The sequence below is a fragment of the Labrus bergylta genome, chromosome 9 (genome assembly GCF_963930695.1).
Source record: "Labrus bergylta chromosome 9, fLabBer1.1, whole genome shotgun sequence".
In the NCBI taxonomy this organism is placed as follows: domain Eukaryota; kingdom Metazoa; phylum Chordata; class Actinopteri; order Labriformes; family Labridae; genus Labrus; species Labrus bergylta.
Genome location: NC_089203.1, coordinates 5513692 through 5538733, shown reverse-complemented (window position 1 = coordinate 5538733; position 25042 = coordinate 5513692). Strand labels below are relative to the sequence as shown.

The 25042-nt window shown below is 42.3% G+C and overlaps 1 protein-coding gene and 1 long non-coding RNA gene across 3 annotated transcripts; one reads left to right on the top strand and one right to left on the bottom strand.

The window, feature by feature from the left end:
- Window positions 1-9065: 9065 nt before the first annotated feature.
- On the top strand, window positions 9066-17186 carry tbx22 (T-box transcription factor 22). The gene is made up of 8 exons (XM_020629739.3): window positions 9066-9541; window positions 9976-10234; window positions 11536-11637; window positions 11724-11898; window positions 13523-13687; window positions 15338-15402; window positions 15658-15743; window positions 15832-17186. Exons 1-8 carry the CDS (start codon window positions 9385-9387, stop codon window positions 16356-16358), a joined length of 1536 nt encoding a protein of 511 aa, XP_020485395.2. The 5' UTR covers window positions 9066-9384; the 3' UTR covers window positions 16359-17186.
- On the bottom strand, window positions 13849-24995 carry LOC114920134 (uncharacterized). 2 transcript variants are annotated; one of them, XR_010666855.1, is made up of 5 exons: window positions 24832-24995; window positions 23997-24283; window positions 23489-23529; window positions 23265-23382; window positions 13849-14175 (listed from the first exon to the last, which is right to left on the bottom strand). It is a non-coding gene; the product is annotated as an uncharacterized lncRNA (long non-coding RNA). The 2 variants fall into 2 exon arrangements; XR_003808435.2 differs by having other exon boundaries at window positions 23997-24993.
- Window positions 24996-25042: the final 47 nt, after the last annotated feature.

Sequence of the window (25042 nt, the reverse complement as noted above, 5' to 3'; positions counted from 1 at the left end):
AATAAGAATAAGCTGCTAAAATTGATGACATCCCAACACCACCGATAAGTCTTACCGATAAGTCAGAGTTCACCGTGCTCGTAGAAAGAGGACCATTGTGATGTGATATACATATGGATGAAAGTGATAGCCTGTGTGTGTGTGTGTGTGTGTGTGTGTGTGTGTGATTGTCAGGAAGGACTTTCCTGCACTTCAAAGTCTAAACCCTGGTCAGGATGTAGTTATTGAGCGCTAATTTGAGAACTGTTTGATTGCGAGCTTTCTGAGGGCCCCTACTAAACACTGAATTACACACACACACACACACACACACACACACACACACATACACACACACACACACACACACACACACACACACACACGCACGCACACACACACACACACGCACACACACACACACTTTTATCAGTCATTAATCTATCAGGTGTCATTAACAGGGCAGGATTGGCTGATTGGAACCAGAAGGAGACAAAATGATGTCAGACAAACACACTTCACTGCCAGGGTGCTCATGTGTCTGACATATAGACGAATAGAAGAGCTGAAGCAGGCGTACAGTTCATGCAGCTTTGCTCCTCTCCAACATGTGAGCAAGAGCAGAACGGGGAATAGTTACTGCCAACACCAGCTTCAATAAAAATGAACCATTGACGGGCTCAAAGTTTAAATATAGAAATAATGGGAAAGTAATGATGGTGAGTTAGTTTGTGAGGATAACTGTGTTCCTTTAATGGATGAACCAGTGATCAAAGGGAAAGACAGATTGTTTCTCCTGCTTCACTTTTACAACACACATGTAAACACACACACACACACACACAGGTTGTCTTTGGAGGAGCACCTATTGTTCAGCTGTGACAGTAATCCCTTAAAGAGGTACTGTGTTTCTAGGCTGAGAATGGATGGCTTTATTAACACTGACGGAGGCTCATTATCTGTAAATACAGGCGGGAGCCACTAATAAATCATTTCTCATGGCCCTGATAGAGCACCAACCACAAGGCATTAAAGCATCGTGAATGTAAACCACAGGTTGGCAGGGAGCTCTTTGCGTGTGTGTTTTTGTGTGTGTGTGTGTGTGTGTGTGTGTGTTACACCACAGTTTGGCAGGCAGGATGATGGGGTTCGAACTGGGCTTTTGATTGAAATAGCATGTTGTCTTTTGAGTTCCCATTTTGGCAGGGTTTAAATTATAGTGTCTCTGCAGAGCTGCAGAGAGTCTCCTGGGGTGGGAAAGGAGTCAGAAAGGAGAAAATGTGTCTCTGAACATGTGAGGATCGCATCTGGATACGGCTAAAGAGATGCTGAATGATTTTGTCTTCTAAAGTGTTGAAGTAGCTAAATGAATGAGTTTCTCCACAGCAGAGACATCAACAGGTACAGATGTAAGGTCCACAGGTGATGTGTCACAGTATTATCAATGGTGTTGCTGTTTGATAGAGTTGACTGGGTTCCAACAACTATTCATAAATGGTAAATGGACCTGAGTTTATATAACTGACTGCTCAAAATGCTTTGACACCGCAGGTCACACCTACTCATTCACACACTGATGGTAGAGGTTCATATGTAGTGAGACCATCAGAAGTAACTAAATCCATTCATACACATTCATACGCTGCAGAAGAAGCTGAATGACTCTACCACCTGATCCACAGCCGCCCCCATAAAGCTATTGCTTTTCAACTCCTTCTTTAGTACTAAGCATAGCATAGACCAGGGGCTCCAAAACTTTCCAGCTCATGACCCCCCCAAAAAAGGTGCCAGACACTGGGGACCCCCAATGTCCCTGGAGGTGGTTATGGCATATAATATAGCATACACACACACACACATACGCAAACACACACACACACACACACACACACACACACACACACACACACACACACACACACACACACACACACACACACTAATAGGTCTATAATGGCTCAAATATACAAGTTCAAATTATTTTCAAATGTATTCATTTTTTGGGATGGCATCTCGCAACCCCCATCTTGGCTGCTCGCAACCTCCCGGGGGGTCCAAACCCCGACTGGCAGAGACTGTTTACAGAGGGATACATTGCCTCCTTGAATTCAGCCTCTCATTTGTGGTCTGCCTTTTGAAGCCTAGAGGGGTTTTCTTTGTTCGTTCGTGTTTGTTTTTGGCATAAGTGGTGACCATATACCATATATCTGGTCCAGAGTCTGAAGCTAGGGATTGGCAAACACCAAGTGATCAACATGGTAAAAGGGTTAAATATCTTGCCCAAGGTTGATCGGACATGTGGTTGCAGGAACTGGGAATTGAACCTCTGATCTTTGAGAGATGACTGACTCTACCACTGATCCACAGCTGCCCCAAATACCCTCTATGTAGTGCTAACATAAAAATAAGATCATGCTTTTATTTCCCTCATCAAAAATGAGGAACAAACTTGCTGGATGGTGTGTTGATGTTCCACACACAAAGCCAAAACAAACATTGCCAAAGACCTCAAGTTATTGGCTCGTAAACGATGATTTGCTTTGAGCAGCTACTTAAAGCTGCCACTCAATCAATGATACTAATTTAGTACTCACTGTAATTAAAAACAGGTGAGACGTTAATAATTCTACCAGTACAGTTTTCAAAAGTATGGGAGATGAGCATTTGTGACAAAAACTGTTTTTCAGTCAATTCTCGTTCTATAAAATAAAATATACGTTTCAAAGTTAAAAGTAATCAAGTCTTTGCATAAATGTATGTAAAATATGAAGAAAATGTCTGATTATGCTTTTGTCCTTTGATTTCTATTAAAATACTTATAATTAAGCTAATGAACTCTCCTTTAATCATTATATAGTTATACAATTATTATCCCTGTTTTAATGGGAGTTCAAGCCAATGCATTTCTTTTCTAATGGAAACGTATATTTCTTAAAATGCATTGCCATAACTTTCATATGGTCATATAGTTTACAGCATGAACAATTGTTCTTCAGCCCAAACAGAAATTTTTATTTTTGTGCCTGTTGGCTTAAAAAAGTAGAATTCCTGCGAGATTAGCACTGTTTCCTCTCCTCTTATTCTATCATCCTGTCTGCATCATCAAGAGTCTACTGAAGCCGGGCCAGAGCGGCCAAACTCTGACAGTTTAACCTTCCTTAAAGGTCACTCCTGCTCTTACAGCAGCCCGTCCAGAACAGCCTCCTGCCTCCGCTCAGCTCAGCCCTGTACGACCAATCATACCCATACACAGGCACATTCTGTAGATGAGGGATGAAAGGTCCGATTAGGGCCTGCTGGAAGTATTCAGCGCGTAGCCCCCCCCCTCGCTCCATCAGGCCATCACCCCAGTCAGCGGCCCCTCCTAACCAGCCCCTCTCCTCCTGTGATTGACATGTGAATTACAGTGTGTGGTGATGATAATAAGAGTGCTACCCGGGGCCAGGCCTGCGCCTTCCATCCAGCCGCCAATCCTTGCTGGCACGGCCTGAAAGACAACCACTGCCCCCATCTGAGGAGGCAAATAAAAATGACAAGCTAACTGTTAAAGAACTGCAGATTTTCACATGTTGTTTTAAAAGCTTTTGTGGCTCTGCCAGATTCTTTTTTTTTTTTAAACTATTCCTCTCTTATTCTCCTAAATTTTCACTCATCTTCCCTTCAACCATATCCAGATATAGGAACCCCTCATTTTTATCAGTGCAATCTAAAAATAATTCCCCTCGCTGTGGCCAGGCTTTGATAAAGAAAATATTTATGTTCAGATTGATTGTGCTCAGTTGGACAAAAACAGATAAAGACGTGTATGACTGCTGAGTTCCTCAACAACCTCCCACCACATATACACACACACACAAAAAGTTTCCTCTTGAATAATTACTACTTTTCCTCACCCTTCATGTTAACAACACCATAAACAGTCCACAACACATTTCACAACTTAAGTCAGTTAACCATCTGAAAGTCTGTTTATGTTCCAGTGTCGGCATTGTTCAATTTCAAACATTTATCCAAATAGTGCACGATTATGCGCTTGTCACACATTATGGTATTAGGAAATTACATTCTAACACCCTGCAGATTATTTTCCACACCCCTTGACATCCTCCTAAAAAAGTTCCCGCTTGGCAGAGCCGCACGTCTGAGCCATCACTCCGAGGAGCAGACGAGACGGAGAGGACATGAAGGGGAGAGAAAAAGAGCTCTGCTGGGATTCTCACAAGCAGAGTCTGACTCTCATTATCAATTATGCCTGTTTTTGTTTCTTTCTACCACAATCATTAACCACACAGTTACTGGCAGTCTGTGTGAGAAAGAGGGCGAGACGGGGACACGGAGAGTGAGGGAGAAAAGGTCATTTTCATCAAAGAATTAGCTATCCAAACAAGTGACCAATGTGCCATGTATCCAGAGTCACAGCCTGGTGTGGCCTCATGTTGCAGACAGATGAAGATCTATATGTGTTTAATAGGAAGAGGGTGAGTAGCAAAGGGATAACCTAAGGCTTAGGGAGAGAACGAGAGGAAGAAGGGGGTAGAGCGAGAAGATAATTCACAACACACTTGTGGTGAGAGGGGGAGGCAGCGTCTTGGCAGAGATGTGCCTCTCCTCTCCTCTTTCCCTCTTGCCCTCATCCCTCGTTTCCACCCGAGCCAGGCGAGAGCAGAAGGAGCCAGTAAAGGCTGGATGCCGTGGCACATGAGCCATTAAATCTTCCTGCACTGTGGGCAGAAAGGCGGTAGTACCAGGCCTCATGCCCAGGCGCCTCACAGGCTGCCAGCGCAGCGACCCAGAGTGCAGAGGTGCTGCACCTAAAGGGGGGGGAAGGTGCTGCATAGTAACACAACAATGTGTTTTAAGCTTGACAGTTCACGCTAACTCGGCTGCAATAAATAACAATAATAAAACATGTTTCCAAGTGTTTCCAATGACACGATAAAAAGCATGCATTACACCCAATTTACACTGAAGCAGCTTAGTGCGGCAGAACTACCATGTTCAGATCCGTTACCATGAATCATAGCAGACATATTGTTTAAGCAAATGTTTAAGGACAATTTTCAGCCAATGACCTGGTATTAGTAACAGCAGGACCCTTGTCACACGTTTGTTATGATCAGCATTTGAATGGAGTAAAATTAAAGATAACTGATTTGACAATTTGTAAGCTATTTAATTCTGTTTTTCACTATTTTTTATGTGTTATTGAAACATTTTTATTCATGCTCTCTCTGTTTTAAGAAACTGTTATTTTGCTGTTCTTAACTTCTTTTCATTAAAAATACTTTATTAATCCCTGAGGGAAATTCTGGTTTGACACTCTGTTATTGAGAGACATGCTTCTCACACATAGACCTGAATCACACATGTGCACAAACAGGACCTGTGGAGAGATGTCAGAGTGAGGCTGCTACACACTGCAACGCAGGGAGCGCACCAGAGCTGTTGGGGGTTCGGTGCCTTGCTCAATGGCACCTCGGCAGTACTCGGGAAGTGGCCTGGCACCTCTCCAGCTACCAGAACGACTTCCATATCTTTGGTTTGGACCCTCTGGTTCACAACCCAAGTCCCTACAGACGGAGCTACTGCCGCCCCATGTCCGCTTGAACATTGAGCTGCCGTAATCTTTATGTAAGCAGCTGTTTTGTTGAATCTTGATAGTGGATGGCGGGATTAAAATTTTCATATTATGAAAATAATGAAGTGACTATGTTTACAGCATAACCACACTGCAGCAGCAATCTCCAACTCTTGTCTCTTGTGTGGTTCAGAAGATCCACTTTGTCCGCTCTGTCCTCAGCAGCCAAATTCAATTAGACACAACTCTCTACCTCATGGCTCATAGAGGGAAGGAACTTGGAAAAGGGTTTCTCTAGTTAGAAATGCTGCAGAAACAGAAGCCACGAGGGGACTTAAATACTCTGAGAGACACTCTCCAAGCCCTGGCAGCTGAACCCCCAAGTAGAGGGACAAAAAAGAGGTTATGAATAGCAGATGTGACAGTACACAAACACGCACGTCCTCAAACACACATACCATGGAGTTGATGACATGTCAGGGTCAAAGGAATTTGTCACTATGTAATCGTCATGTTGTAAAATGCTTTACTGGTTGTATTTGCTCGGTTTCTGACTTTGGTCTTCTTCTACTTCTTCTTCTGTGTTTCAAAGCAACTCAGGGTGTTGTGCACAGTCTAGGTTAAGGAAAGTGAAAAGAGCTCCATACCAACATGTGTGAATAACAAGCGCCCCCTTAATCCTCAGCAAAAATGACGGTTTTGAAGTCAAACTTTAAGTAAGCAGTGTTGGAAACAATTAGCACATCATTGTCTCATGCGGACTGTGTTTTCTTGCAGGTGGGCCTATATGTTCATGTCAAATACACAGAGCTCACATCTCATTAGTGCCACAGTACACTAAGTGTTTACAGCGTTCTAAATTCAAACACTCCACATATGTCACTGCGGACAGGAGGTGGAAGTTTGACGTTTGGCAATGAGAGGGCATCCGCTGCAGCAGCCTATGCCCAGAATAACCCACAACGCACAGGCACAAACAGACACACACATACTCACACCAAACACACAGACACACACATACTCACACCAAACACACAGACACACACATACTCACACCAAACACACAGACACACACATACTCACACCAAACACACAGACACACACACACACACACAGACACACACACACACATTAACTGCTAAGCATCAGAATCCAACATTAAACAAACCATCAGGAGCCGTCACATCCACTCAGCACTGAGCAACAGACAGACAGGTCTGTTTATAAACACACACACATGCATGCATTAATTTGTGCACATAAAGTACAGGCGCCTACCATGTATAGGCCTGGTCTTGATTACTCTTTGCCCCCCCCCTCCCCCAACACACACAGACAGACAGACAGACAGACACACGCGCACACATACACTAACCTAACTGTCATTTATCAAGTGAAACACACCAAGAAATTATTCGTACTGAAGTTAGGAAAAATAATTTAATTTCCCCCCAAAAAATTCCCTGCAACCAACTGAATGTGAATTTAGCTTCATGATTGACGTGTTGCTCATCATGCTTTATACACCATAAAACTTACATCACAAAACCAATTATTCACTAATAATCATTCATTAGGACGTGGATCCGCAAATCAACAGCATGCCAGCGAGCCTGAAGGCGAAAAACTGATCGGAAAGCCTAATTGCAGCTGATCATCAGACTTCCGCATTAATGGAAACCTGAGGCCTGTGCTAAATTGGATTTGAGTGTCTTGTTTCCGCCCATCCTGCGTATTGTGCTTAATAAAAGGAAACACATGTGCCAAACATCCTCGAATGGGACAAATACAGATTTGCACTGGATCTAGCATCCCAAAACACCCAGGAGCAGATTCCTGCAGACCCAGCAGGCATCACTGTGTCATGCACGCCCGTCGACAATCGGCGGACACACTTTAATCCCGTGACGAAGATTTACGAGCTGACTGCTGAAAAAATGTTAAAAGACAATCCGTCGAATTTAACAGGAAGGCAACTACTCAGGTTATTTCTTACTATTTCTTTAGGGCTTTACTTGAATACGGAGCAGCCGTGCGCCTTTACGCACATAAACGCACAGACGGTGATTCCTGTTTACGACTTTTCCCCGCAGTATCGTGTTTTGGGATTCACTTTTCTAATAGTATTTAAGTAAGACGACAGGTTGGGAAAGAATAAACACAAGTCCAGGCCGCAGTCCTAAAACAGGTTCTGATGACAGAGAGCATGTGATGCCGGTTGGTCATAGTTCTCCATTTCCCGGCTGTTGTCAGAGATTTCCATCACCAACCAAACCAACCGTGCCGTAAACACAGCCTCATTTGTTTTCTCCTCACAGCAATTATATCATGTGATTAAAAAACATTTTAAATAGAGCCTTCGCTGACTTGTATTTGTGTAAAGCGGATCCATTTCATGTCGAGCAGTAATGTAATAATCCCGAGCTGTCATTACGACCCAGTTTTCCCCCTGTGCGCCGAACTCCATCTGATCTGCGCACTTATGAGAACCAGACTGGCGCACACTCTCACCGGGCACCGCAATTGAAAAAAAAATCCCACTTCTATGCCGGTGGAATGGGAGACAAGAGACCGCTTTAAGTAAAGCCCTCAAATTAATATAGGAAACGTTAGCTTCAACAGAAATGCAGCGACTTTCATGGAGATATTTAACCCTCCAGATGGTCTAAATTAAAAGACTTAAATATTTGTGCCTGGACGTCCCCTCCAGTGCACTAAAATGTTCTTTATTTATCTATCAGATGTCTAAACGGAGGGAAGCAACATGGAAAACAGACCAATCAGACAGGCATGCTTGTGCGGAAGAAAGAAAATAAAATGTGCTTCAAGGAATTCCAGAGATTCGTATTAGAGATACAAATTATGCCAATAGTTGTATACAGATTCATCAGTTTAATTTTCTGCCTTTGTAGTCAATATTTTACTTTCTGCTTTTCTTACACTTTTTTACCCAGTGAACCTGCATAATCATACAAAGTTCACAAACCCAAAAAATAATACGACTCTAAATTTGAACCGTTTGGACTAAACTTTTTCATCATCCCACAGTGACATCGCGCGTAACGAGGCTGATTGTCCTGGGTTCTCAAAGGTTATTGGTCCAATCGGCCAAATAGCTCCAATAAACGTAGTCTCGCTCATTTTCCTTTAAGTAAGAATGTAAATTATTGGATTATTTGACATGTGTCCAATTAAATGAACGGAATCGAATATATACAGCAAGAATCAAATGACACCTGTTGATGCTGATAATCTCCCTCGTTTTGCATCGTTCCAAAGTGACTTTTCCAAAGGAAATAATATGTTTGCTTCTGAGAGAAAAGTTTCAATTCACTTGTCTTGTTACATATACACTATTTTTCATTTGTGTGAGGAAACTAACAATTAAGGCCAGACTAACTTGGCTATTTTTTCGTTTTACAGCGCAGGCCCAAGCATGTGGAGGACTGCACGCTGCGCTCTTCCCTCCCTCTCTCTCTCTGTGACGCGCAGAGGGGAATCGCAGGAACAAACCCTCTGAGATACAGAGAGGACAGGGGAGACACAGACACGGATCAAGGACGAGAGAGGGATATATTGTAGTGACGGGAAGAGGCGTGCCAATAATCAAGGTTTTTGGATGAGGGCGCGCGTCTTGGAGAACACATGGGAAGGCACCGGATCAATTACGCAGCGTCACGGAGCCGCCGTGAATGAAGAGGAGCTCCCTGAGGTGGTGGTTCTTCTGCGGATTCCTGTTTTACCACGTTCTGTCCTGAATGAGCCGGGACACCGAACCTTTTGCGGGACAAAGTTAGAGTTCAGGAGGATATAGGACTCACAGAACGATGGGATCTTCCGCAAAGATGCAAGGTCTGAGTTCCAGGGCTCACGCGTTTTCGGTGGAGGCGCTGGTCGGGAAACCCTGCAAGAGGATGAAAGTTTCCGAGGAACATGAGTCAAGTTCAGCTGGAGACACCGGTAGCGATATGAGCATCTTTAACGGTGAGAAAGAGGGATCAGAAGGATTATCTGAAAGATGTCATTGCTTTAATATACATGAATTTTACGCACAAGATGAAACCAACAAAACTCCAAAAACTCTGCGGTTTGCAGGTTATTTTACTTTCTCAGAAATGTTATTAAATAGTTTTAAAGCATTTACACCGATATTTCTATTTAATATGTGAAAAATATATTTATTATATTTTACATACAAAAAGTAGTGCAAGTATTGTAAATGTAGAACAATTGCAAGCTTGAGGGACTTTCTGCGTGTTCACTTTTAAACAAGCTTAAACATTTGTGATATTAAAAGATGTTAAAAATAAAGAGTTAAAGTTGCTGCAAGCATGTAAATGATTTGTGCAATATATTTAGCGTTTTTTTAAACTCCCTTCCATAGCATCTCTCTTATTCCAATGTCTGTCAATTTATAGGCCTGAGCGAATATCAAGGCAGCCAGATTAAGAAAGCAGGTTCAACACCAAAGAGGATAGAGGACGATTCCTGTGACCCAGAGAGACACACGGTCAGATCATCGCCTGAGGAGTCGGAGAACAGCGGAGAGGAGAGCAAGCCGAAGGAGAGAGACTGCCGGGCGGACAGGTCAGAGGTCCGGGTGGAGCTGCAGGGCTCCGAGCTGTGGAAGAGGTTCTATGAGATCGGCACAGAGATGATCATCACTAAAGCTGGCAGGTAAAAGTTAAGGAAGAGAACAAACGAGATGAGCAGTTACAGAGTGTTTGCGCTGCTGCATTTCAGGCCTAAAGGGTTTTAACTCTCCTTTATATCGTGTGAAACCCTTACACTCCGAACTCGAGATATGTCCTGCACAACCTATTCAGGAGGAGACACTTATTGGAGCTATTCACGAGACATATAGGCTATTTGGTTTATTTATTTTCAGTGAGATGTATAAATTATAACGAAAGAGCAGTCATATCATGTGTTAGGAAGATGGTCTACATTTGTTCTGAAAAAATAATAAAAGCAATCTATTTGTATCAAAAATAAAAAGGTTTAATAAAGTAATAATTTAGAAATAAGAGCAGGACTTAATTCTACCGCCCGGGCCTTAAACCTGGTTCCACGATATTTAATCCTACTATATCCCCATCTGTTTTACGATTTAAATCTCTCTCTATTAAGTCTTAATTTTTCCGTCTAATTTGTGTTTTAAATTTAAAAAATAGAGAACTAGAGTGGTCATATTCAGTGATAAGTAGATGGTGTGATATTTGAACTGTTCTGCAGTCACAGGTGCGTTATCAGGAGTTTGTCGGCTTTGAATGCGCTGCAGCTGATCACAAGTCAAATGAGCTGATATCGAGAGTTATCACTTACTCTGTCAGTTTATATTGTTTCATTTGTCCTAGTATTGGGTACATTTGTATGAATATTGATCTTAAAATATTTTGTTTTATACGTTGTTGTTGTTTTGGAACTATAAAAAGAAACCAGGCACACTCCGAGGGAAATTATTTCATTTAGTCGAACGACATTAAACCGTACTGTCCAGTCGACCCAGACCTATTTGATGTGATCAATCAATTGAAATCTTGTGACACAGAGACATTCTTGGTCAATTTAATTTTCTTTATCTTTGGGTTTGAAATAAATTAATTCACTGTCTGATAGGTTGCCGTGTGGGTCTTTTTTTCTTTCACCCAGAAATTAGTTATTGGGACTTAACTACTTGCTGAAATCTTGGATCCGTTTATTCAATTACGGTGAACTCACGCTATAAATCTCGGCAGTGAAGATGCTCTCGTGGCCCCTCGAGGCCCTTGAACTTTCCTGTGAACTTGGCCGCTAAAGCAGGGACGTTTCTGAAGTTGTTGTTCCTGAAATCTTTCTGAACGTTTCATGATGTCTCATCCATGCCGGCTAAAACCCTTCTACCCTTTTTTTTTTGGGAACATTTTGAAGAATAAAAAATAAATAATCTGAGCCCTGCTGATTTCTAATGAAATGTAATCCCCTCTCTCTACTTCTAGGAGAATGTTTCCCTCCGTGCGCGTAAAAGTGCGCAACCTGGACCCGTGCCAGCAGTATTACATTGCAATGGACGTGATGCCCGTAGACTCAAAACGCTACAGGTGTGTTTGTGTGCGTTCACTGAATTTACCAAACTACCTACATATTGAGGCGACCTGTGTATTTATTCTCAAGTATCTCCTGGCAGGTATGTGTACCACAGCTCGCAGTGGATGGTGGCTGGAAACACGGATCACTCCTGCATCTCTCCTCGGCTCTACGTGCACCCGGACTCTCCGTGCGCAGGAGAGACGTGGATGCGTCAGGTCATCAGCTTCGACCGGGTCAAACTCACTAACAACGAGATGGACGATAAGGGACATGTGAGTAACTCATCTGAGCATGCGCTGCTTCCTCTTCCTGAGTTCTGTTCTGCTGTTGAACGATTTCGGTGAAAACGATTTTAAGTAAATGTCTTCTTTCTTTCTCGTGCTTAGTTCTCTTGCTATCTCATGTTGAACTATGTAGTCTGACAGTGGACATTTCTGCACGATGGGAATATCCTGTGGGTCTTTTTTTTGGATAGGAGAAATGGAAATCCTTGTTAGCTCTAGGGCTTAAAGGTTGTGTTTGTACAGTGGTGACAGATGTTGGGACTGTAGATGTTGCAGGGGACGTCTCACTTGATTCTAGTGTTTAAAAAAAACATGCTGGAATTTTTTGTGTCTAAAGGAATTTATTCTGGTCTATGATTAGTTCTGGTAAGCAACCTCAAAATCCCCTGATTTTATTGTCGTCATTTTATCACCTTCTTTAAAAAGGAGTTACATTTTTTCTCTAAAAAAAGAGGGTTTCTTTTTCTGCCCGTTATTGAAGCCGGCACATGCAACTGTTTACATCTGGCCTCTTAGCTTTGAGTAGAAAACATTATACTGTATGTATCATATAACCATGAAAAATATATTCTAATTTGGCTTCACTATTACCAGGGACGAAAGAAAAACGCAGGTCAAATGGTTCATTTAAAATACTTCATTTTTCTCTTTTTGGGCTTATTTTACAAACACAAAGGCAAAGAAAGAAAAACAACACCAAAAAGCTTCAGTATAAGCAGCTGAATTAAATTCTATTTACATAATCAGCTGTAATTTTGACAAACTTCCTTAAGAGTTAATGTCCAGCCCTAACCCCCCCCCCCCTTCATGTTATTTCTATAAAATGAACAGCTAAGATCTGTATGTCACGCTTGTTATTATAATTCAACTTTTTAGTCAGTGTATTTAATGAAAACAACATTTTCTCAAGATATATTTCAATTTAAACCTAACTCCCTTCAGAATATGATTGTCCATTTTAATAATAATGTGATTTCAATGATACTAATATATCATATTTTAGTGCCTGATTTTACATTCATATACATTTTTTTGTTATTTTTAATATAACCCTTTTATTACCCCATGAAACTGACCTGATTAGCTGAAACAGTTTACATAATTACACAAGAGGTGACTGTTCCCACAGCTTTAAAGAGTCTTAGAACTAACAAAAAAAATAAAATTAACTTTATTTTTTAGCAACATCCACTAAATCAGTAACTTATCATTCTGTGAAGGTTGTTTCAAAGTCAAATTTAGACAACTGGTTTATAATTAAATTAACTATTTGAGTTTACAGAGTTAAAGATGTTTACATTTTAAAGAAACAAGTTTTTAACCAGCATCAATATCAAATGAGGATTTCTTGCTTGTCTTTGTTTTTTGATAGAAAAGAGAATAAACAGGCTTTTGGACATTTGGATAGATTTGTTTCCCTTGGTTTAAAATGTCAAAAACCTCAATAATTTTTGGAAACTGTTAGAAAATAATCTTCACGATAATTGACACAATTGATAATTGAAAATGACACCTCACTCACAGCTCTATATCTTTGTTTCAGTTCAACTCAATAAGGCAACATTTAAAAACTAATTCCATTTATACTTTCTCTCTTCCTCTCCTCATTCAGATTATTCTGCAGTCGATGCATAAATACAAACCACGCGTGCACATCATCCGGCACGACCCCCGCATGGACCTGTCACAGATCCAGTCTCTGCCTTCTGAAGGAGTCCACAGCTTCTCCTTCCCAGAGACCGAGTTCACCACAGTCACAGCCTATCAGAATCAACAGGTAACACTCGTTCAAACCTCTTACAACAGTACAATATGTTGTACACACAATCACAAACAGACCACCATCATCATTTAGCAGACGCTCTTATCCAAAGCAACGTACATCTGAGAATCGGTTTATCATCTGCAAGGTTCTGGAAAGGAGGGAACAACATGGTGTAAAGCAAATTATTTTATTTTTTATTTTTTTATTTTCTATTTTATCATCATCATTGTCAACATAGTCATAAATATCATCATCAATTCAATCAGAAGAGACTTCAGAAAAGGACGAAAAACGCCCAATGCCCTAAGCGATTAGACCCAATCATGATGTCTCGAAGGAGTAATGAGGCCAAGAGCAGGAAGATACTCCTCGATGGAGTCTACACACTGGTGGTGATGGTGGTGAAGGAAGGCTGCAGGATGTGCTGAAGGAGAATTGTTGAGATTTGTTGACGGTGACTGGGATGGAGGAGGGTCACAATGATCAAGATGAAACACTAACTAGCAGAAGAGAAGAGAACAGATTTAGGATTTGACAGCAGCAGGATGATTGAGTTTGTGGTGAAATCTGGTTGGTTTAGAGTAAATACCCATAAACATACAGTATGACCATCTGAGCAGGAAGGGACTGAGAGGGAGAGAGAGAAGGGAGCGACGTGAATGACTGATGACTCCATGAATGAGTGACAGAAAACTGTCTTCATGCTTGAACTTACACTGAGCTTCATGAATGTCCTATTCAACATAAAAACAACCTCAATAACATCATCAATATGATGAAGTGCTCATGTTGTTGATCAGAGGATTTGGTAGTAAATACCTAAGACAACTATATATTCAAATGTCTCTGTATCTGCTGTTTCAAACATTTCATTATTTTTTTAATGAAAATAGATATTGCAGAAATCTGCTACATATGGGAATCTGTGGGCAAAACTTTAAGGGAGTACAGAAGTAAGGTCGTAGCCAAACACGATGTTTCCTTCACATACTTAATATCTGAGGGCCCCATTCTGCAATGGTAAATGGACTAGAGCTTCTACGGTGCTTTTTCTGGTCTTCTGACTACTGAATTTTTTGACACTGCAGGTCATACCTACACATTCAGCTTTTTATTCTCATACCATTGTGTGCCCCCCTCAATTGAGTGTCTGGTCTATTTTTGCCCCCGTAGTCTGACACCCTGCAAACAGTTATATTCCTCAGTCATCAGACAAGAGCGCTGAACATCATGTAGGTCCTAATTGTCCTAATTCATCATGTCCTAATTTTCTTACGGGTCAGTCATTCAGTCGCTCATAGTAGGTGTGTATGTCTTTGTGCAGGGGGAGCTGACCCCTCTGTTGGACATTCCTCCAGTTACAGCGCTGTCCACAGAGCCTGCCAGCTCTTTTCATCAGGGCTGCTTTTTACGATCAGAGAACGTATTATTACAGAAACTCAGTAACAAGCTGTGACTGGGTGAATACTGGAGTCCACAGCTTATTAAAGCCCAAATAAAACTACACCACCTCCAAGAATCCTGTTTGACATGGCTGATTGCCCTGGGTGCTGCTGGGAGATGCAGTCCCTGAGGGAGAGCTCTGCTGAGCTCATTGTTAGCTTTCACATCAGCAGCTGACACTTCCACACTAACCCATGTCTGTTCCTCTCTCCTGGCAAGATCACAAAACTGAAGATCGACAGGAACCCGTTCGCCAAGGGCTTCAGAGATCCTGGAAGGAACAGGTACACAAAAACCCCAAAGAACATACACACTTGTTTGAGCTCAAAAAGTCCTGCAAAAAAAAAAAAAAAAAAAAAAAGGACCCAGGAGGGACTTCAGGTTCAACCACCAACATTTGACACCACATAAAACCTTCACATGAAGTTGAAGAGTGCAGTGCAGAATTTCACACCTCTCCCAACCAATATTTAAATTCCTGGAATAACAGTTTTCAGTGTTTTCACAGTATGTGTGTGTGTGTGTGTTTGTGTGTGTAGGGGAGTGTTGGATGGCTTGTTGGAGTCATATCCCTGGAGAGGCCCCCTCAACTTGGACTTCAAGCCATTCACCATACAGCTCCAAGGTACTGAGAAACATGACTTGTGACTTCTTTGCTACAAGCCGTGGTTTTTAAATTCCAGTTTTTCTGACATGTTTTTTTTCTTTTACAGGGGGCTCAGGGTCACCAACCAGCAGCATGAAGAGTCTCCTCCCTCTCTCCTCTTCCTCGTCTCTTCACCCGTTCTCCGTCTCCACACTCTCCTGCCAGGACGCCGCTCTCCACACCCTTGCTCTTCCTCTCTACAGTAAAGCCTCCGCTGGCTCCCCGCTGCCCGGCAGAGCCTTCTCCCCCCTGGGAGCAGACAGACTGAGAGGTCTACCCCCGTTGTCTCCGCTGACAGACCTCCCGCTCCTCTCTGCGCTGCAGGCGAAGAAACCCCCCCACTGTCGGGACCCGTGTCTTCATGTGTCCACCCCCCACTGTCTCTTCCCCCTCCACGGCCCTCTCAGCCCTCAGGGGCCCTCCCTGCTCCCTCATCTCTCTGACACTGCGGGCCCCTACTGTCTTTACCGCTACAGCTTCCCCCTGAACCCCCAACTCACTGCTATTTCCAGGCACACCAAACTAGTGGAGGACACAACAGACTGTCTGCTGCGCCAGTCTCCGTGGCATCCAACCACCAACCACTGCCTCTGACAGCTGGACCGCACTTTCAGGCTCCGGCCCATTGAGTGTAACAAGCCAAAGCTTATTGCAACAAAACATTAGAGCAAGCCTCGAAGGAACAATGAAGACAAGACGATGCCAAAGGGGAATGTTTTGTATTTAAAACTGTTTTATTCGCTGTGTTGGATTTCCCGGCACAAAAAACTGTTCCTGACACAGATCATGTGCTGCTGTTCTTAACTATGCACACTCAGCTAGAGCCAAACAGCCCAGTATTGGAGTAAACAGAGAAGCAGACGGGATGTTGATTTTTATTTGGGACTGAGTGCATTTTCTTTACCGCAGGGCAGAGGCTCTTCTCTTCTCTCACTTCTTCAATGTGTAATTGTTTTACCAAAGAGCATCAGCAATAGGACTAGAGGTATGTAATATAAAATCAATGAACATGACAGTGATTGTTAAACTCACCATGAGGGCCCATTAAAATATTTTTCACTCTTTTTGTTCAGATCACACCAGCCTTCAGAATTTATTTTCTGGTACTTAAACAAAATGAAAGAGGAAACTTGTCCATGTTTTCCAGATGTATACACATTGATATAAAGCACATTTCAAAGTTTAACAAAGAATCATGTGCTAATGTGCAACAGGAGATATCAGTATCAAATAAGCAACGTCTCCTTCCTCCTGATAGGATGGCCATTTTGGTGCAATTACTCCATGTTAAACAAAAGCTTGTTTTGAGTTTTGGAGTTCTAAAGTGAGCTGAATCTCAGTCAGGCTAAGCCACCCCGGACTAATAACATGAGCTAATCAGTTCTCTCTGTGATTTTAGGGCACGATCAGCAGCTGCCAGGATTCAGCTAGTTTCCTTTCCAGGACTTTATTTCTAATAACAGGACTAATCAGAGACGCATGGAGGTCGAAGGGTTATTTCACTCTGGCCTTTATGATCCCAGTCTGTGACATGACGGCTCATTGCCCTCTGAAATGTGCTCAAGCAGCTGTGCCATCATTGTTGTAACATAGTTCCAGGATAAACAGTAAATCAATACTGCTGTGTGGACGCTTGACTTTGGGAGACATGTGGAAGGCTTTCAGAAAAGTGAACTCTTGTGTGCCCAATGAAAACCTCTAACCACTGTGGCCCAACATAATGCTGTGTTTTCTCGTCCATACCAAAAAAGGGGGGCACGCCCATTCAGCCGCTGATGTGATAATTCCTGCCTTCAGCTCAGACTCAAAGTCCGCACCATCCCTCCCTCCCTCTTCTGCTCTCTGCAGCTCGGAACAGTGGTTTAGGCAAAGCGGGGGAAATGGCCTGTTTCCCGACAAACGGTCGTAACCAAACAGCAATTTAGTTGTCATGGCCGAGCATGGCAGTGAGCTAATGCGCACTGGACGTGGAAATAGCAGGAAGGAGTTAATTGAGGAACTTAGGCAGGGGATGGCCCCTGGTTTCGGCACGCGGTCAGGTGCGCTGCTATCAAACAGCCTGCCCTTTGTCCGCAGGAAGACGTAATCTGTGCTGGTTATTTGATACTGTCTGTCATTTCCATGTTTGGCTATGGAGGACAATCAACTCCCAACTTATTCCTGATCTTTCAATTAGACAAACTGCTCTCATACCAGGAGAGCTGAACTCTGCACCTGTCACCTGTCACCCCCCCCCCCGCAGAGTCATACAGAAACACCCTCTACAGAGAATGAGGAGTGAGCACCTGTCATTATTAATGTCTTCATATTATAGATTGAGTCATATTGTAAGCAGTGAATAACTAAGATGGGATGATAATGACAGTGAAGGAAATAGTTTGACATTTTTAAAACGTAATTATTATTTTTGTCGCTTTGTCTAGAGTTGGATAATAAGTTTGATACCACTGTACCATGAGTGTAAAGATAGTTAAATTAATTAAGCATAGAAACCAGAAACAAGAATACCAGCCTGGTCTTGTTAATAAGTGACACTTTGACATGCTTTTGTGTGGTTCCAAGTCTTGTTCGGCACAGCCAGGCCAGCTAAACTAAGCAGCGAGCTGCTGTGTCTTTGTATTAAGTAAACTAATGTGGGGGTATTGGTTCTTTTTAGCTAACTCTCTGCAAAAGAGCAATTAGGGTTCAATCTATATACTTAATTGTTGCCTTGAGTCCGACATGCTTTGTAATATTTTGAAACTAAGTTTACAAAAAGCTTGAATTCATAGATACGTTTGTATTTATTTATTACATATTAGTGCGTGTTCATATTTCATACTGTCTTCTTGACTTTTTTAAAGTTTCATACAAACTTGTTAACCTCACAGTCCTGGTGTTGAGTTTGCCTTTTTTTTTATCAGTCTGCTGATGATTAACCACGCTGTCAACCCCCTACCCCCCCTACCCCACGTTGTTAATTTGCTTGACAATCTGTCAGCATAATCCTCCTGAAGGTGGTGGCTGAGATAACATGGAAACTGTGCTGATTCCACTTTGTAATAACAAGAGGAGGGAAGTTTCTGAGCCGCTCCAGCGTGATTGACGGGCCGTAAAAGGGGAGAAATTTGACCCTGAAGTCATTTGTTTCCAATCATGTGAAATGGCATCCTGAAACAGGGGAGAAGCCCGGCAGAGAGTCGGGAAGTGTAAATATACTTTGCCTTCATTAGATTAACATACACAACACACACACACACACACACACGTCAGCTATCTCCTAATAATAGTTGCCGATCACTTACAAACACACACACTACTACACACAATCCTTCGACCAGCCTGCTTCATGCCCTCCAGCCTTGCTCGTTTTTTTTGCTCTGTGAGTCTCTTGTGAAGGTTTATACTGTTCACTATTTTCTCTGCAAACTCAATAAAAGCTGGTTATTTATCAGGTTAGATTATGGGACGTGACTTAGCTCAGCTGCAAAGTCCAAAGTGAAACCAGCTGTGGCTAAAATTAAATTACACTGAGCTATAATGTGAAAAGCAAGGGCAGTTTTACAGTTATTAAGTGATCTTCTATTTCCCCATCAAGCAGGCACATGCTGCCTAATCAAACTTATTTTTGCCTGTTTGCCTTTTATCTCAAACACATCTCTGTTGCTGAAGACATCAACAAGTTGTTTTTGATGACTGACAAAGTTCCTCTTTAGTGGTGATCAGAGGTTTCCGATCTTTACATCACAAGAGTGTTGACAGAGCCAGCAGCCTCCGTGGATTTGCTTGTTGCTTAGTATGTGTGTGTGTGTTTTTGCATGCTACTTGCCGTGTGGACACAAGTGTGTGTGGACACGGGTCACAGGGGTATTCCATTGGCATGTGCTCCCTGACAGGCCCCTGTCTTACAGGAGCAGAGGTTACATTAGTGAGGTACAAAGTGCTTTAACATGTGGTCTGGCACCTGGCCCGCATGTCTGTGTGTGTGTGTGTGTGTGTGTGTGTGTGTGTGTGTGTGTGTGTTTGTTTTGGGGTTTCCTCTCAACAGTTCACTGATGCCTTCACAGAGAAAGTGTTAATGACCCAAACAGCTCAGGCACTTTCCCTCTCACCTCACCGCTCTATTTACACCTTTCCGGTCTCATTTCTGTCAAGTGACTCTGAGACGCTGCCTGTTCATTAAATACACGATACTCATGTTGGTAATAGATTCAGTGGCTGATAGTAACTATGAACCTTTGCTAAATTAATGCGTTTAAAATCTTTCTACATTTTAGAGGAGAAAATGCACTTTTTACTTTCCTATATTTTAGAAAAAAACATTTATCGAACAAGATGCTCATAATTAAATCATTAAATTAATGATTAATTGATTAATGATTTAATTAATTAAATAAAGTCATTAAAATAAGATCCACATCAACCCACTACAATATAAATGCTCTGCTTACAGGCTAATGCATGGAGCATAATGACCAAGTATCATAGACGAGGGACATTCTGCTTTAAAAGTATTGTACTGTAAACATGAGACCTTTTTTTAAACAGTGTCGTAATGTAACATTTAGAACCCACGCGGCTTTTCAAATGGTTTGTACCTAAACATAAAATAGATCTCTCCACTCATACGTTCACATTTTTCATTTATTTGACAGAGGCAGCATGCACAACACAAATGTTGGGCCAGAGTTAGCTATGCACACTTAATCATTTAACTTTCCTGAAAAACTCAAGGAAATACAATTAAAAAAAAATACAATTTGTGTGTGTGCAAATGATTTAATGAGAATAAAATGATATACTCTGGCTCAACTTCAGTTACATTATCACTGTAGGATTTCAAGTAGAGGAGCATGTTGGGATATCGCTTCTTTTATTAAGAAATTCATCAGAATACTGAAGTTAAATGCAGCATTAGTAACATTTAACATTGAGATAAAGATTGTCAAACATATGAACATATAAAAATGTAAAAAATCTTACGGTCTATTAGGAAAATGAAGCTATCCATATGAGCTAACTTCAACATGAATGCTTTCCACATGTTAACACAGACAGCAGAGGCTGTTTTACCTGCATGCTTTCATTTTGAATATAATTATGAATATGTAATAACACAATACATTGCAGTTATTTTCTTGACTGAAGGATTTGATCTCTCAATCACTACCATACTAATTAGTGCTGTATATATGTGTTGTATATAGATTTAAAATGCAGAAAGTGTATCATTTCTTGTTCAGACTATTCTTTATTTATCAATAGAGCTGTGTGTGTGTGTGTGTAGGTTTGGAGTCGCTGGAGGGAGGCTGTCATCACTCAGCTCATGACCAACAAACACAATGCACACTCTGACCCCAGCTGTCCATCACAGGGTCAACCTCCTATCCCTGTGGAAGAGAGAGAGCTAATTCCTTCCCCTGTGTGATGGACCTGAGGGGGACTCTACAGGTGCAAGTGTATGTGTGTGTGTGTGTGTGTGTGTGTGTGTGTGTGTGTGTGTGTGTGACTGTGTGTCTGTGTGTGTGTGTGTCTGTGTGTGTGTGTCTGTGTGTGTCTGTGTTTGTGTGTGTGTGTCTGTGTGTGTCTGTGTGTGTGTGTGTGTGTGTGTCTGTGTGTGTCTGTGTGTGTGTGTGTCTGTGTGTGACTGTGTGTCTGTGTGTGTCTGTGTGTGTGTGTGTGTGTGTGTGTGTGTGTGTGTGTGTCTGACAGATTATTGTATAACGAGAGAGGGTGCTCTCTGGCAATGATTTTATTTGATATGGACCTATAAATCAAGTCTTTTGGAACAAGAGATGTGAGATATTCTTTTTTCTCCTTGCCCTTATCTCTGACAGAAGGATAGATCGTTTTTAGCTCTTTTTGCTTCCTGTGTATGACAGGTTATCACTCCTGGGACAGATACAGAAGAGAGAGGGGGGAGAGATAGAGAGAGAGTGAAGGAAAAGGATGCTCCATGGCTGATGTATCGGATGGCAGATGAGGGGCTGAGGTGAGGGTAGAAGGGGAGAGAACAGAGTGATTTAACGCTGGCCTGTTCTCTCCTCTCCCCTTATCCCTGCCCTGCTTCTTTCATGTCTCAACCCAGGGTCGACCTGCCTGCTGCCCCAGATGTCGCTGTCTGTCTGCGCTGCCCTCTACAGGATGTGCCCCCCTCACCACCAGACCTACAAACCTATACTCGCTTAATTGATTTCAGGGGGGAAGGCCTCTCTCTCTTCTCTGTTTCAAACACACACACAGACAGCTTGCCAACAGCTCATGCTCCCAGTGCATACACACATACACGCGGCTGGCGCTGTGCGCTGTCAACGCTAATTCAATTTGAGACGCGGAAGTGTGACTAACAGAAGACCTGCAGAGTGTTTTACCATATGCACCACACACACACCTACACACACATGCAGTACTTTATACTGGTATAATAATAAAGTCTTATTAATAGATATAATTTCTGTTTCTCACATTATCAGAACAATGTCATCTTGTAAACAACTAGAGTTTTGCTTTATTAACCCCATCAATTCACTACTAATAATGAGTCAATATACAGGCAGCTCATTGAGACAAAATGTTGTTATACTACAAAATATATGTTCAGTAAGTGTAACCAAACCCCCTCCAAATTTTTGTTTACAGAAACAGAAGATACATCAACAAAAGTCTGTGCTGCAGAATAGTGCTGATCTATCTAACATGCTCATGACAATTAACAACAGTCCAGGAGAGCTCACCTGTATGAACAGAAGCTTCATGGCCCTTTGTGATTCAGACTCTAGATCATTCAAGACAGAGACCTTCTGCTGTGATCCTTATCAATAGTTGTGAAATGTTATGTTTAGCAGGCACATATTGTTTAAACTATGTGCTCATCAAAGTTACTATTTAAGGAGGCCTATAATGCTTTAGGATTTTTTTTTTTCCACGAGTTGGACTTTTTACGCTAAGCTAGCCATGCAGTAGCGTTCAAACTAGATTAAAGACTGCTGCATGGCTAGCTTAGCTTCGAAGAGCCAACTAGTGAACCAAACCAGGAAGAGTAGAACAGGGCATGAAGTGTTTTAACTCAATTTTCTGAAACAGAAAGAGTTAAATAGAAACTTCTGTTTGTTTGATTTAGCCTAAGGCTTTGGTAGTCTAGTCGAGTCTGTCAAGTGTATTTTCAAAGTGAAGCATTGCGCACAGTTCATACTGCAGAATGTGTGTGCTGTAACGGAGACTGGCAGACGGCCTCAGTAAAGGGTAAAGACAAGGCTACATGTCCATGTTCACGGGTTGTTTGACTGTAAGAGATATCAGCTGGGTTATGGGGTGAGGTGAAATCTTAATGAAGCATGCTGCGGGGAGCAGGGATGGATAGGACCAGCTGTATTGGCGCGCGTGTGTGTGTGTGTGTGTGTGTGCATGAGACAGTAAAACTGATTAAAAGCAGCGTTAACACATTTGACAGGAAGCAATGGTCAAGAGGTGAGTGGAAACTGGGAGAAAGCCCTGGGCTGGAACAATTAGACACACACTTACCAGCCACAGCAACAGCAGATGGAGACTGGGGAAAGCCCTGGTCGCAGCGATTGGTCACACATGCCCATCGATATCTGAGTAGAACCAATCAGCTCGGCTTCCTGTGTTTGACCTGACCCTTTACGCACAGTAATAGAATATTTAGAATGGGAGGCCATAGAGAATAAAAAAAGACAAGGAGAGGGAAAAAAAAGAGCCTGGGCTACCTTTTGTATGAAACTCACCTTAAACACAACTCGAGTCTCTTTTCTGTCTTATCTCATAACTGATGATGAAATACAAAAGGGTTCAGATGTTTTGACTAGCTTAAGACTCAGGTACATATTCATAAATTATTAGAAACATAACAGGCAACAAAACCACTTAAACAATGTGTCACTGCAGGAACAATGCTAGAGAGACCAGGGCAGCAACAGGTGAGTGGCCAGCTAAATTTAACTAAACTTAACTCTGTGGTCAATTAGATCCACAGAAAAGTGGAACTGAATTCCCACCTATATCCGAAACTCTACCAGCTTCAGTGTTTTAAAAAAAACAAAACTTAAATCATGTCTGAAGGCAAACCAATAATGGGACCACTGATTTAAACCTTCAAATGATCCACCTTGAAGAGGATGTAAATTAGCTTTAAAGCTAACTTGGGCCCAATAGTTATGTTGTGCATGGCCCCTGTCAAAATAAGAGAATAAACCAAACAAAGTTGCTTCTAGAAACTACTGAGAAGTTACTTACCTGTAATATAGATTTGCTTTCAATTTTATTTTCATTGGGCTTTAGCAACATGCCTCTTTTCCTGCTGAATCCCGGATCCCGACTGACCGTCTGGACATACTGTCTCATATCCTGTGTATGACTCATGAAGAATAACCAATTCCCCTTGTTGTAATTAGAGCTTTTTCATCGAGCCAGCGTGTGTGGCGCTCAGCAGCTCTCCCCCCTGTACTGAAGCTGAAGACACGTTGGCCTAGGGGACAGGACCACTGGCCCACCGGATCCCTGCCTGTCAGCGACTACCACTCCTTTAGGAGAGGAGAAGTAAAGTTAGGTATCAACACCTTGCACATGCACATACAGCGCTCGTACAGGAGTCGTCTCCTGCACATCTGGAAGAAGCATCCCTGCACATGCTGAGAGGAACAGAGCGGAGGGTGAAATAGGCCATGAAAGACTCTCGGCTTTAATCATGCTTCAATAGATGGCCAGTGAAGGTTTCAAAAAGTTTGAAAACAAAGCTTAATAAATAGATTTTGTGGCTCGGACAGCAGAGGGACGTGGAATTTTAATTTCAGGTGATCCAACTCTTGGCAGAAATCACTGACATCTGTTGGATCACTGGGGTCAGTGTTTTTTGAGAACTTGAAGTATGTGTGTCTTAGTCAAAATAGAGTCTTCTGTCAGTCTTGAAGCAATGATGATGATTGTGAAGGTAGTTAAGTGTGTGCTGATGATGATTAGGAAGGACACAAAAAGGGTCAGAGGTGGCTGAGTGTCACTCTGGAAGACTCACATCAGCCATGGAGCTGTGGGTGTGCTCATGTATGGATATTTGTGTGTGCTTAGACAGCACCTGTAATGGCTCCCAGCTGAGTCCTGCCCATCCCCTGGGAGTTGGTGAACTGTGTGTGTATGCGCGTGTGTGAAATGAGGCACTGGCATGCGAGCGGCAGAGGGCGGCTTCCTCTACAGGTGACACCTTTGACCTTTCATCTGTTCCCTGTTGGAAGAGAGAGAGAGAGAGAGAGAGAGAGAGAGAGAGAGAGAGAGAGAGAGAGAGAGAG

Excerpts from the sequence above, each read along its gene's own strand:
- tbx22 (XM_020629739.3), top strand. The coding sequence starts at position 9,385 with ATGGGATCTTCCGCAAAGATGCAAGGTCTGAGTTCCAGGGCTCACGCG. Across the intron at positions 11,899-13,522 it reads AGATGGACGATAAGGGACAT|ATTATTCTGCAGTCGATGCA; the intron begins GTGAGTAACTCA and ends CTCCTCATTCAG. Across the intron at positions 13,688-15,337 it reads CAGCCTATCAGAATCAACAG|ATCACAAAACTGAAGATCGA; the intron begins GTAACACTCGTT and ends TCTCCTGGCAAG.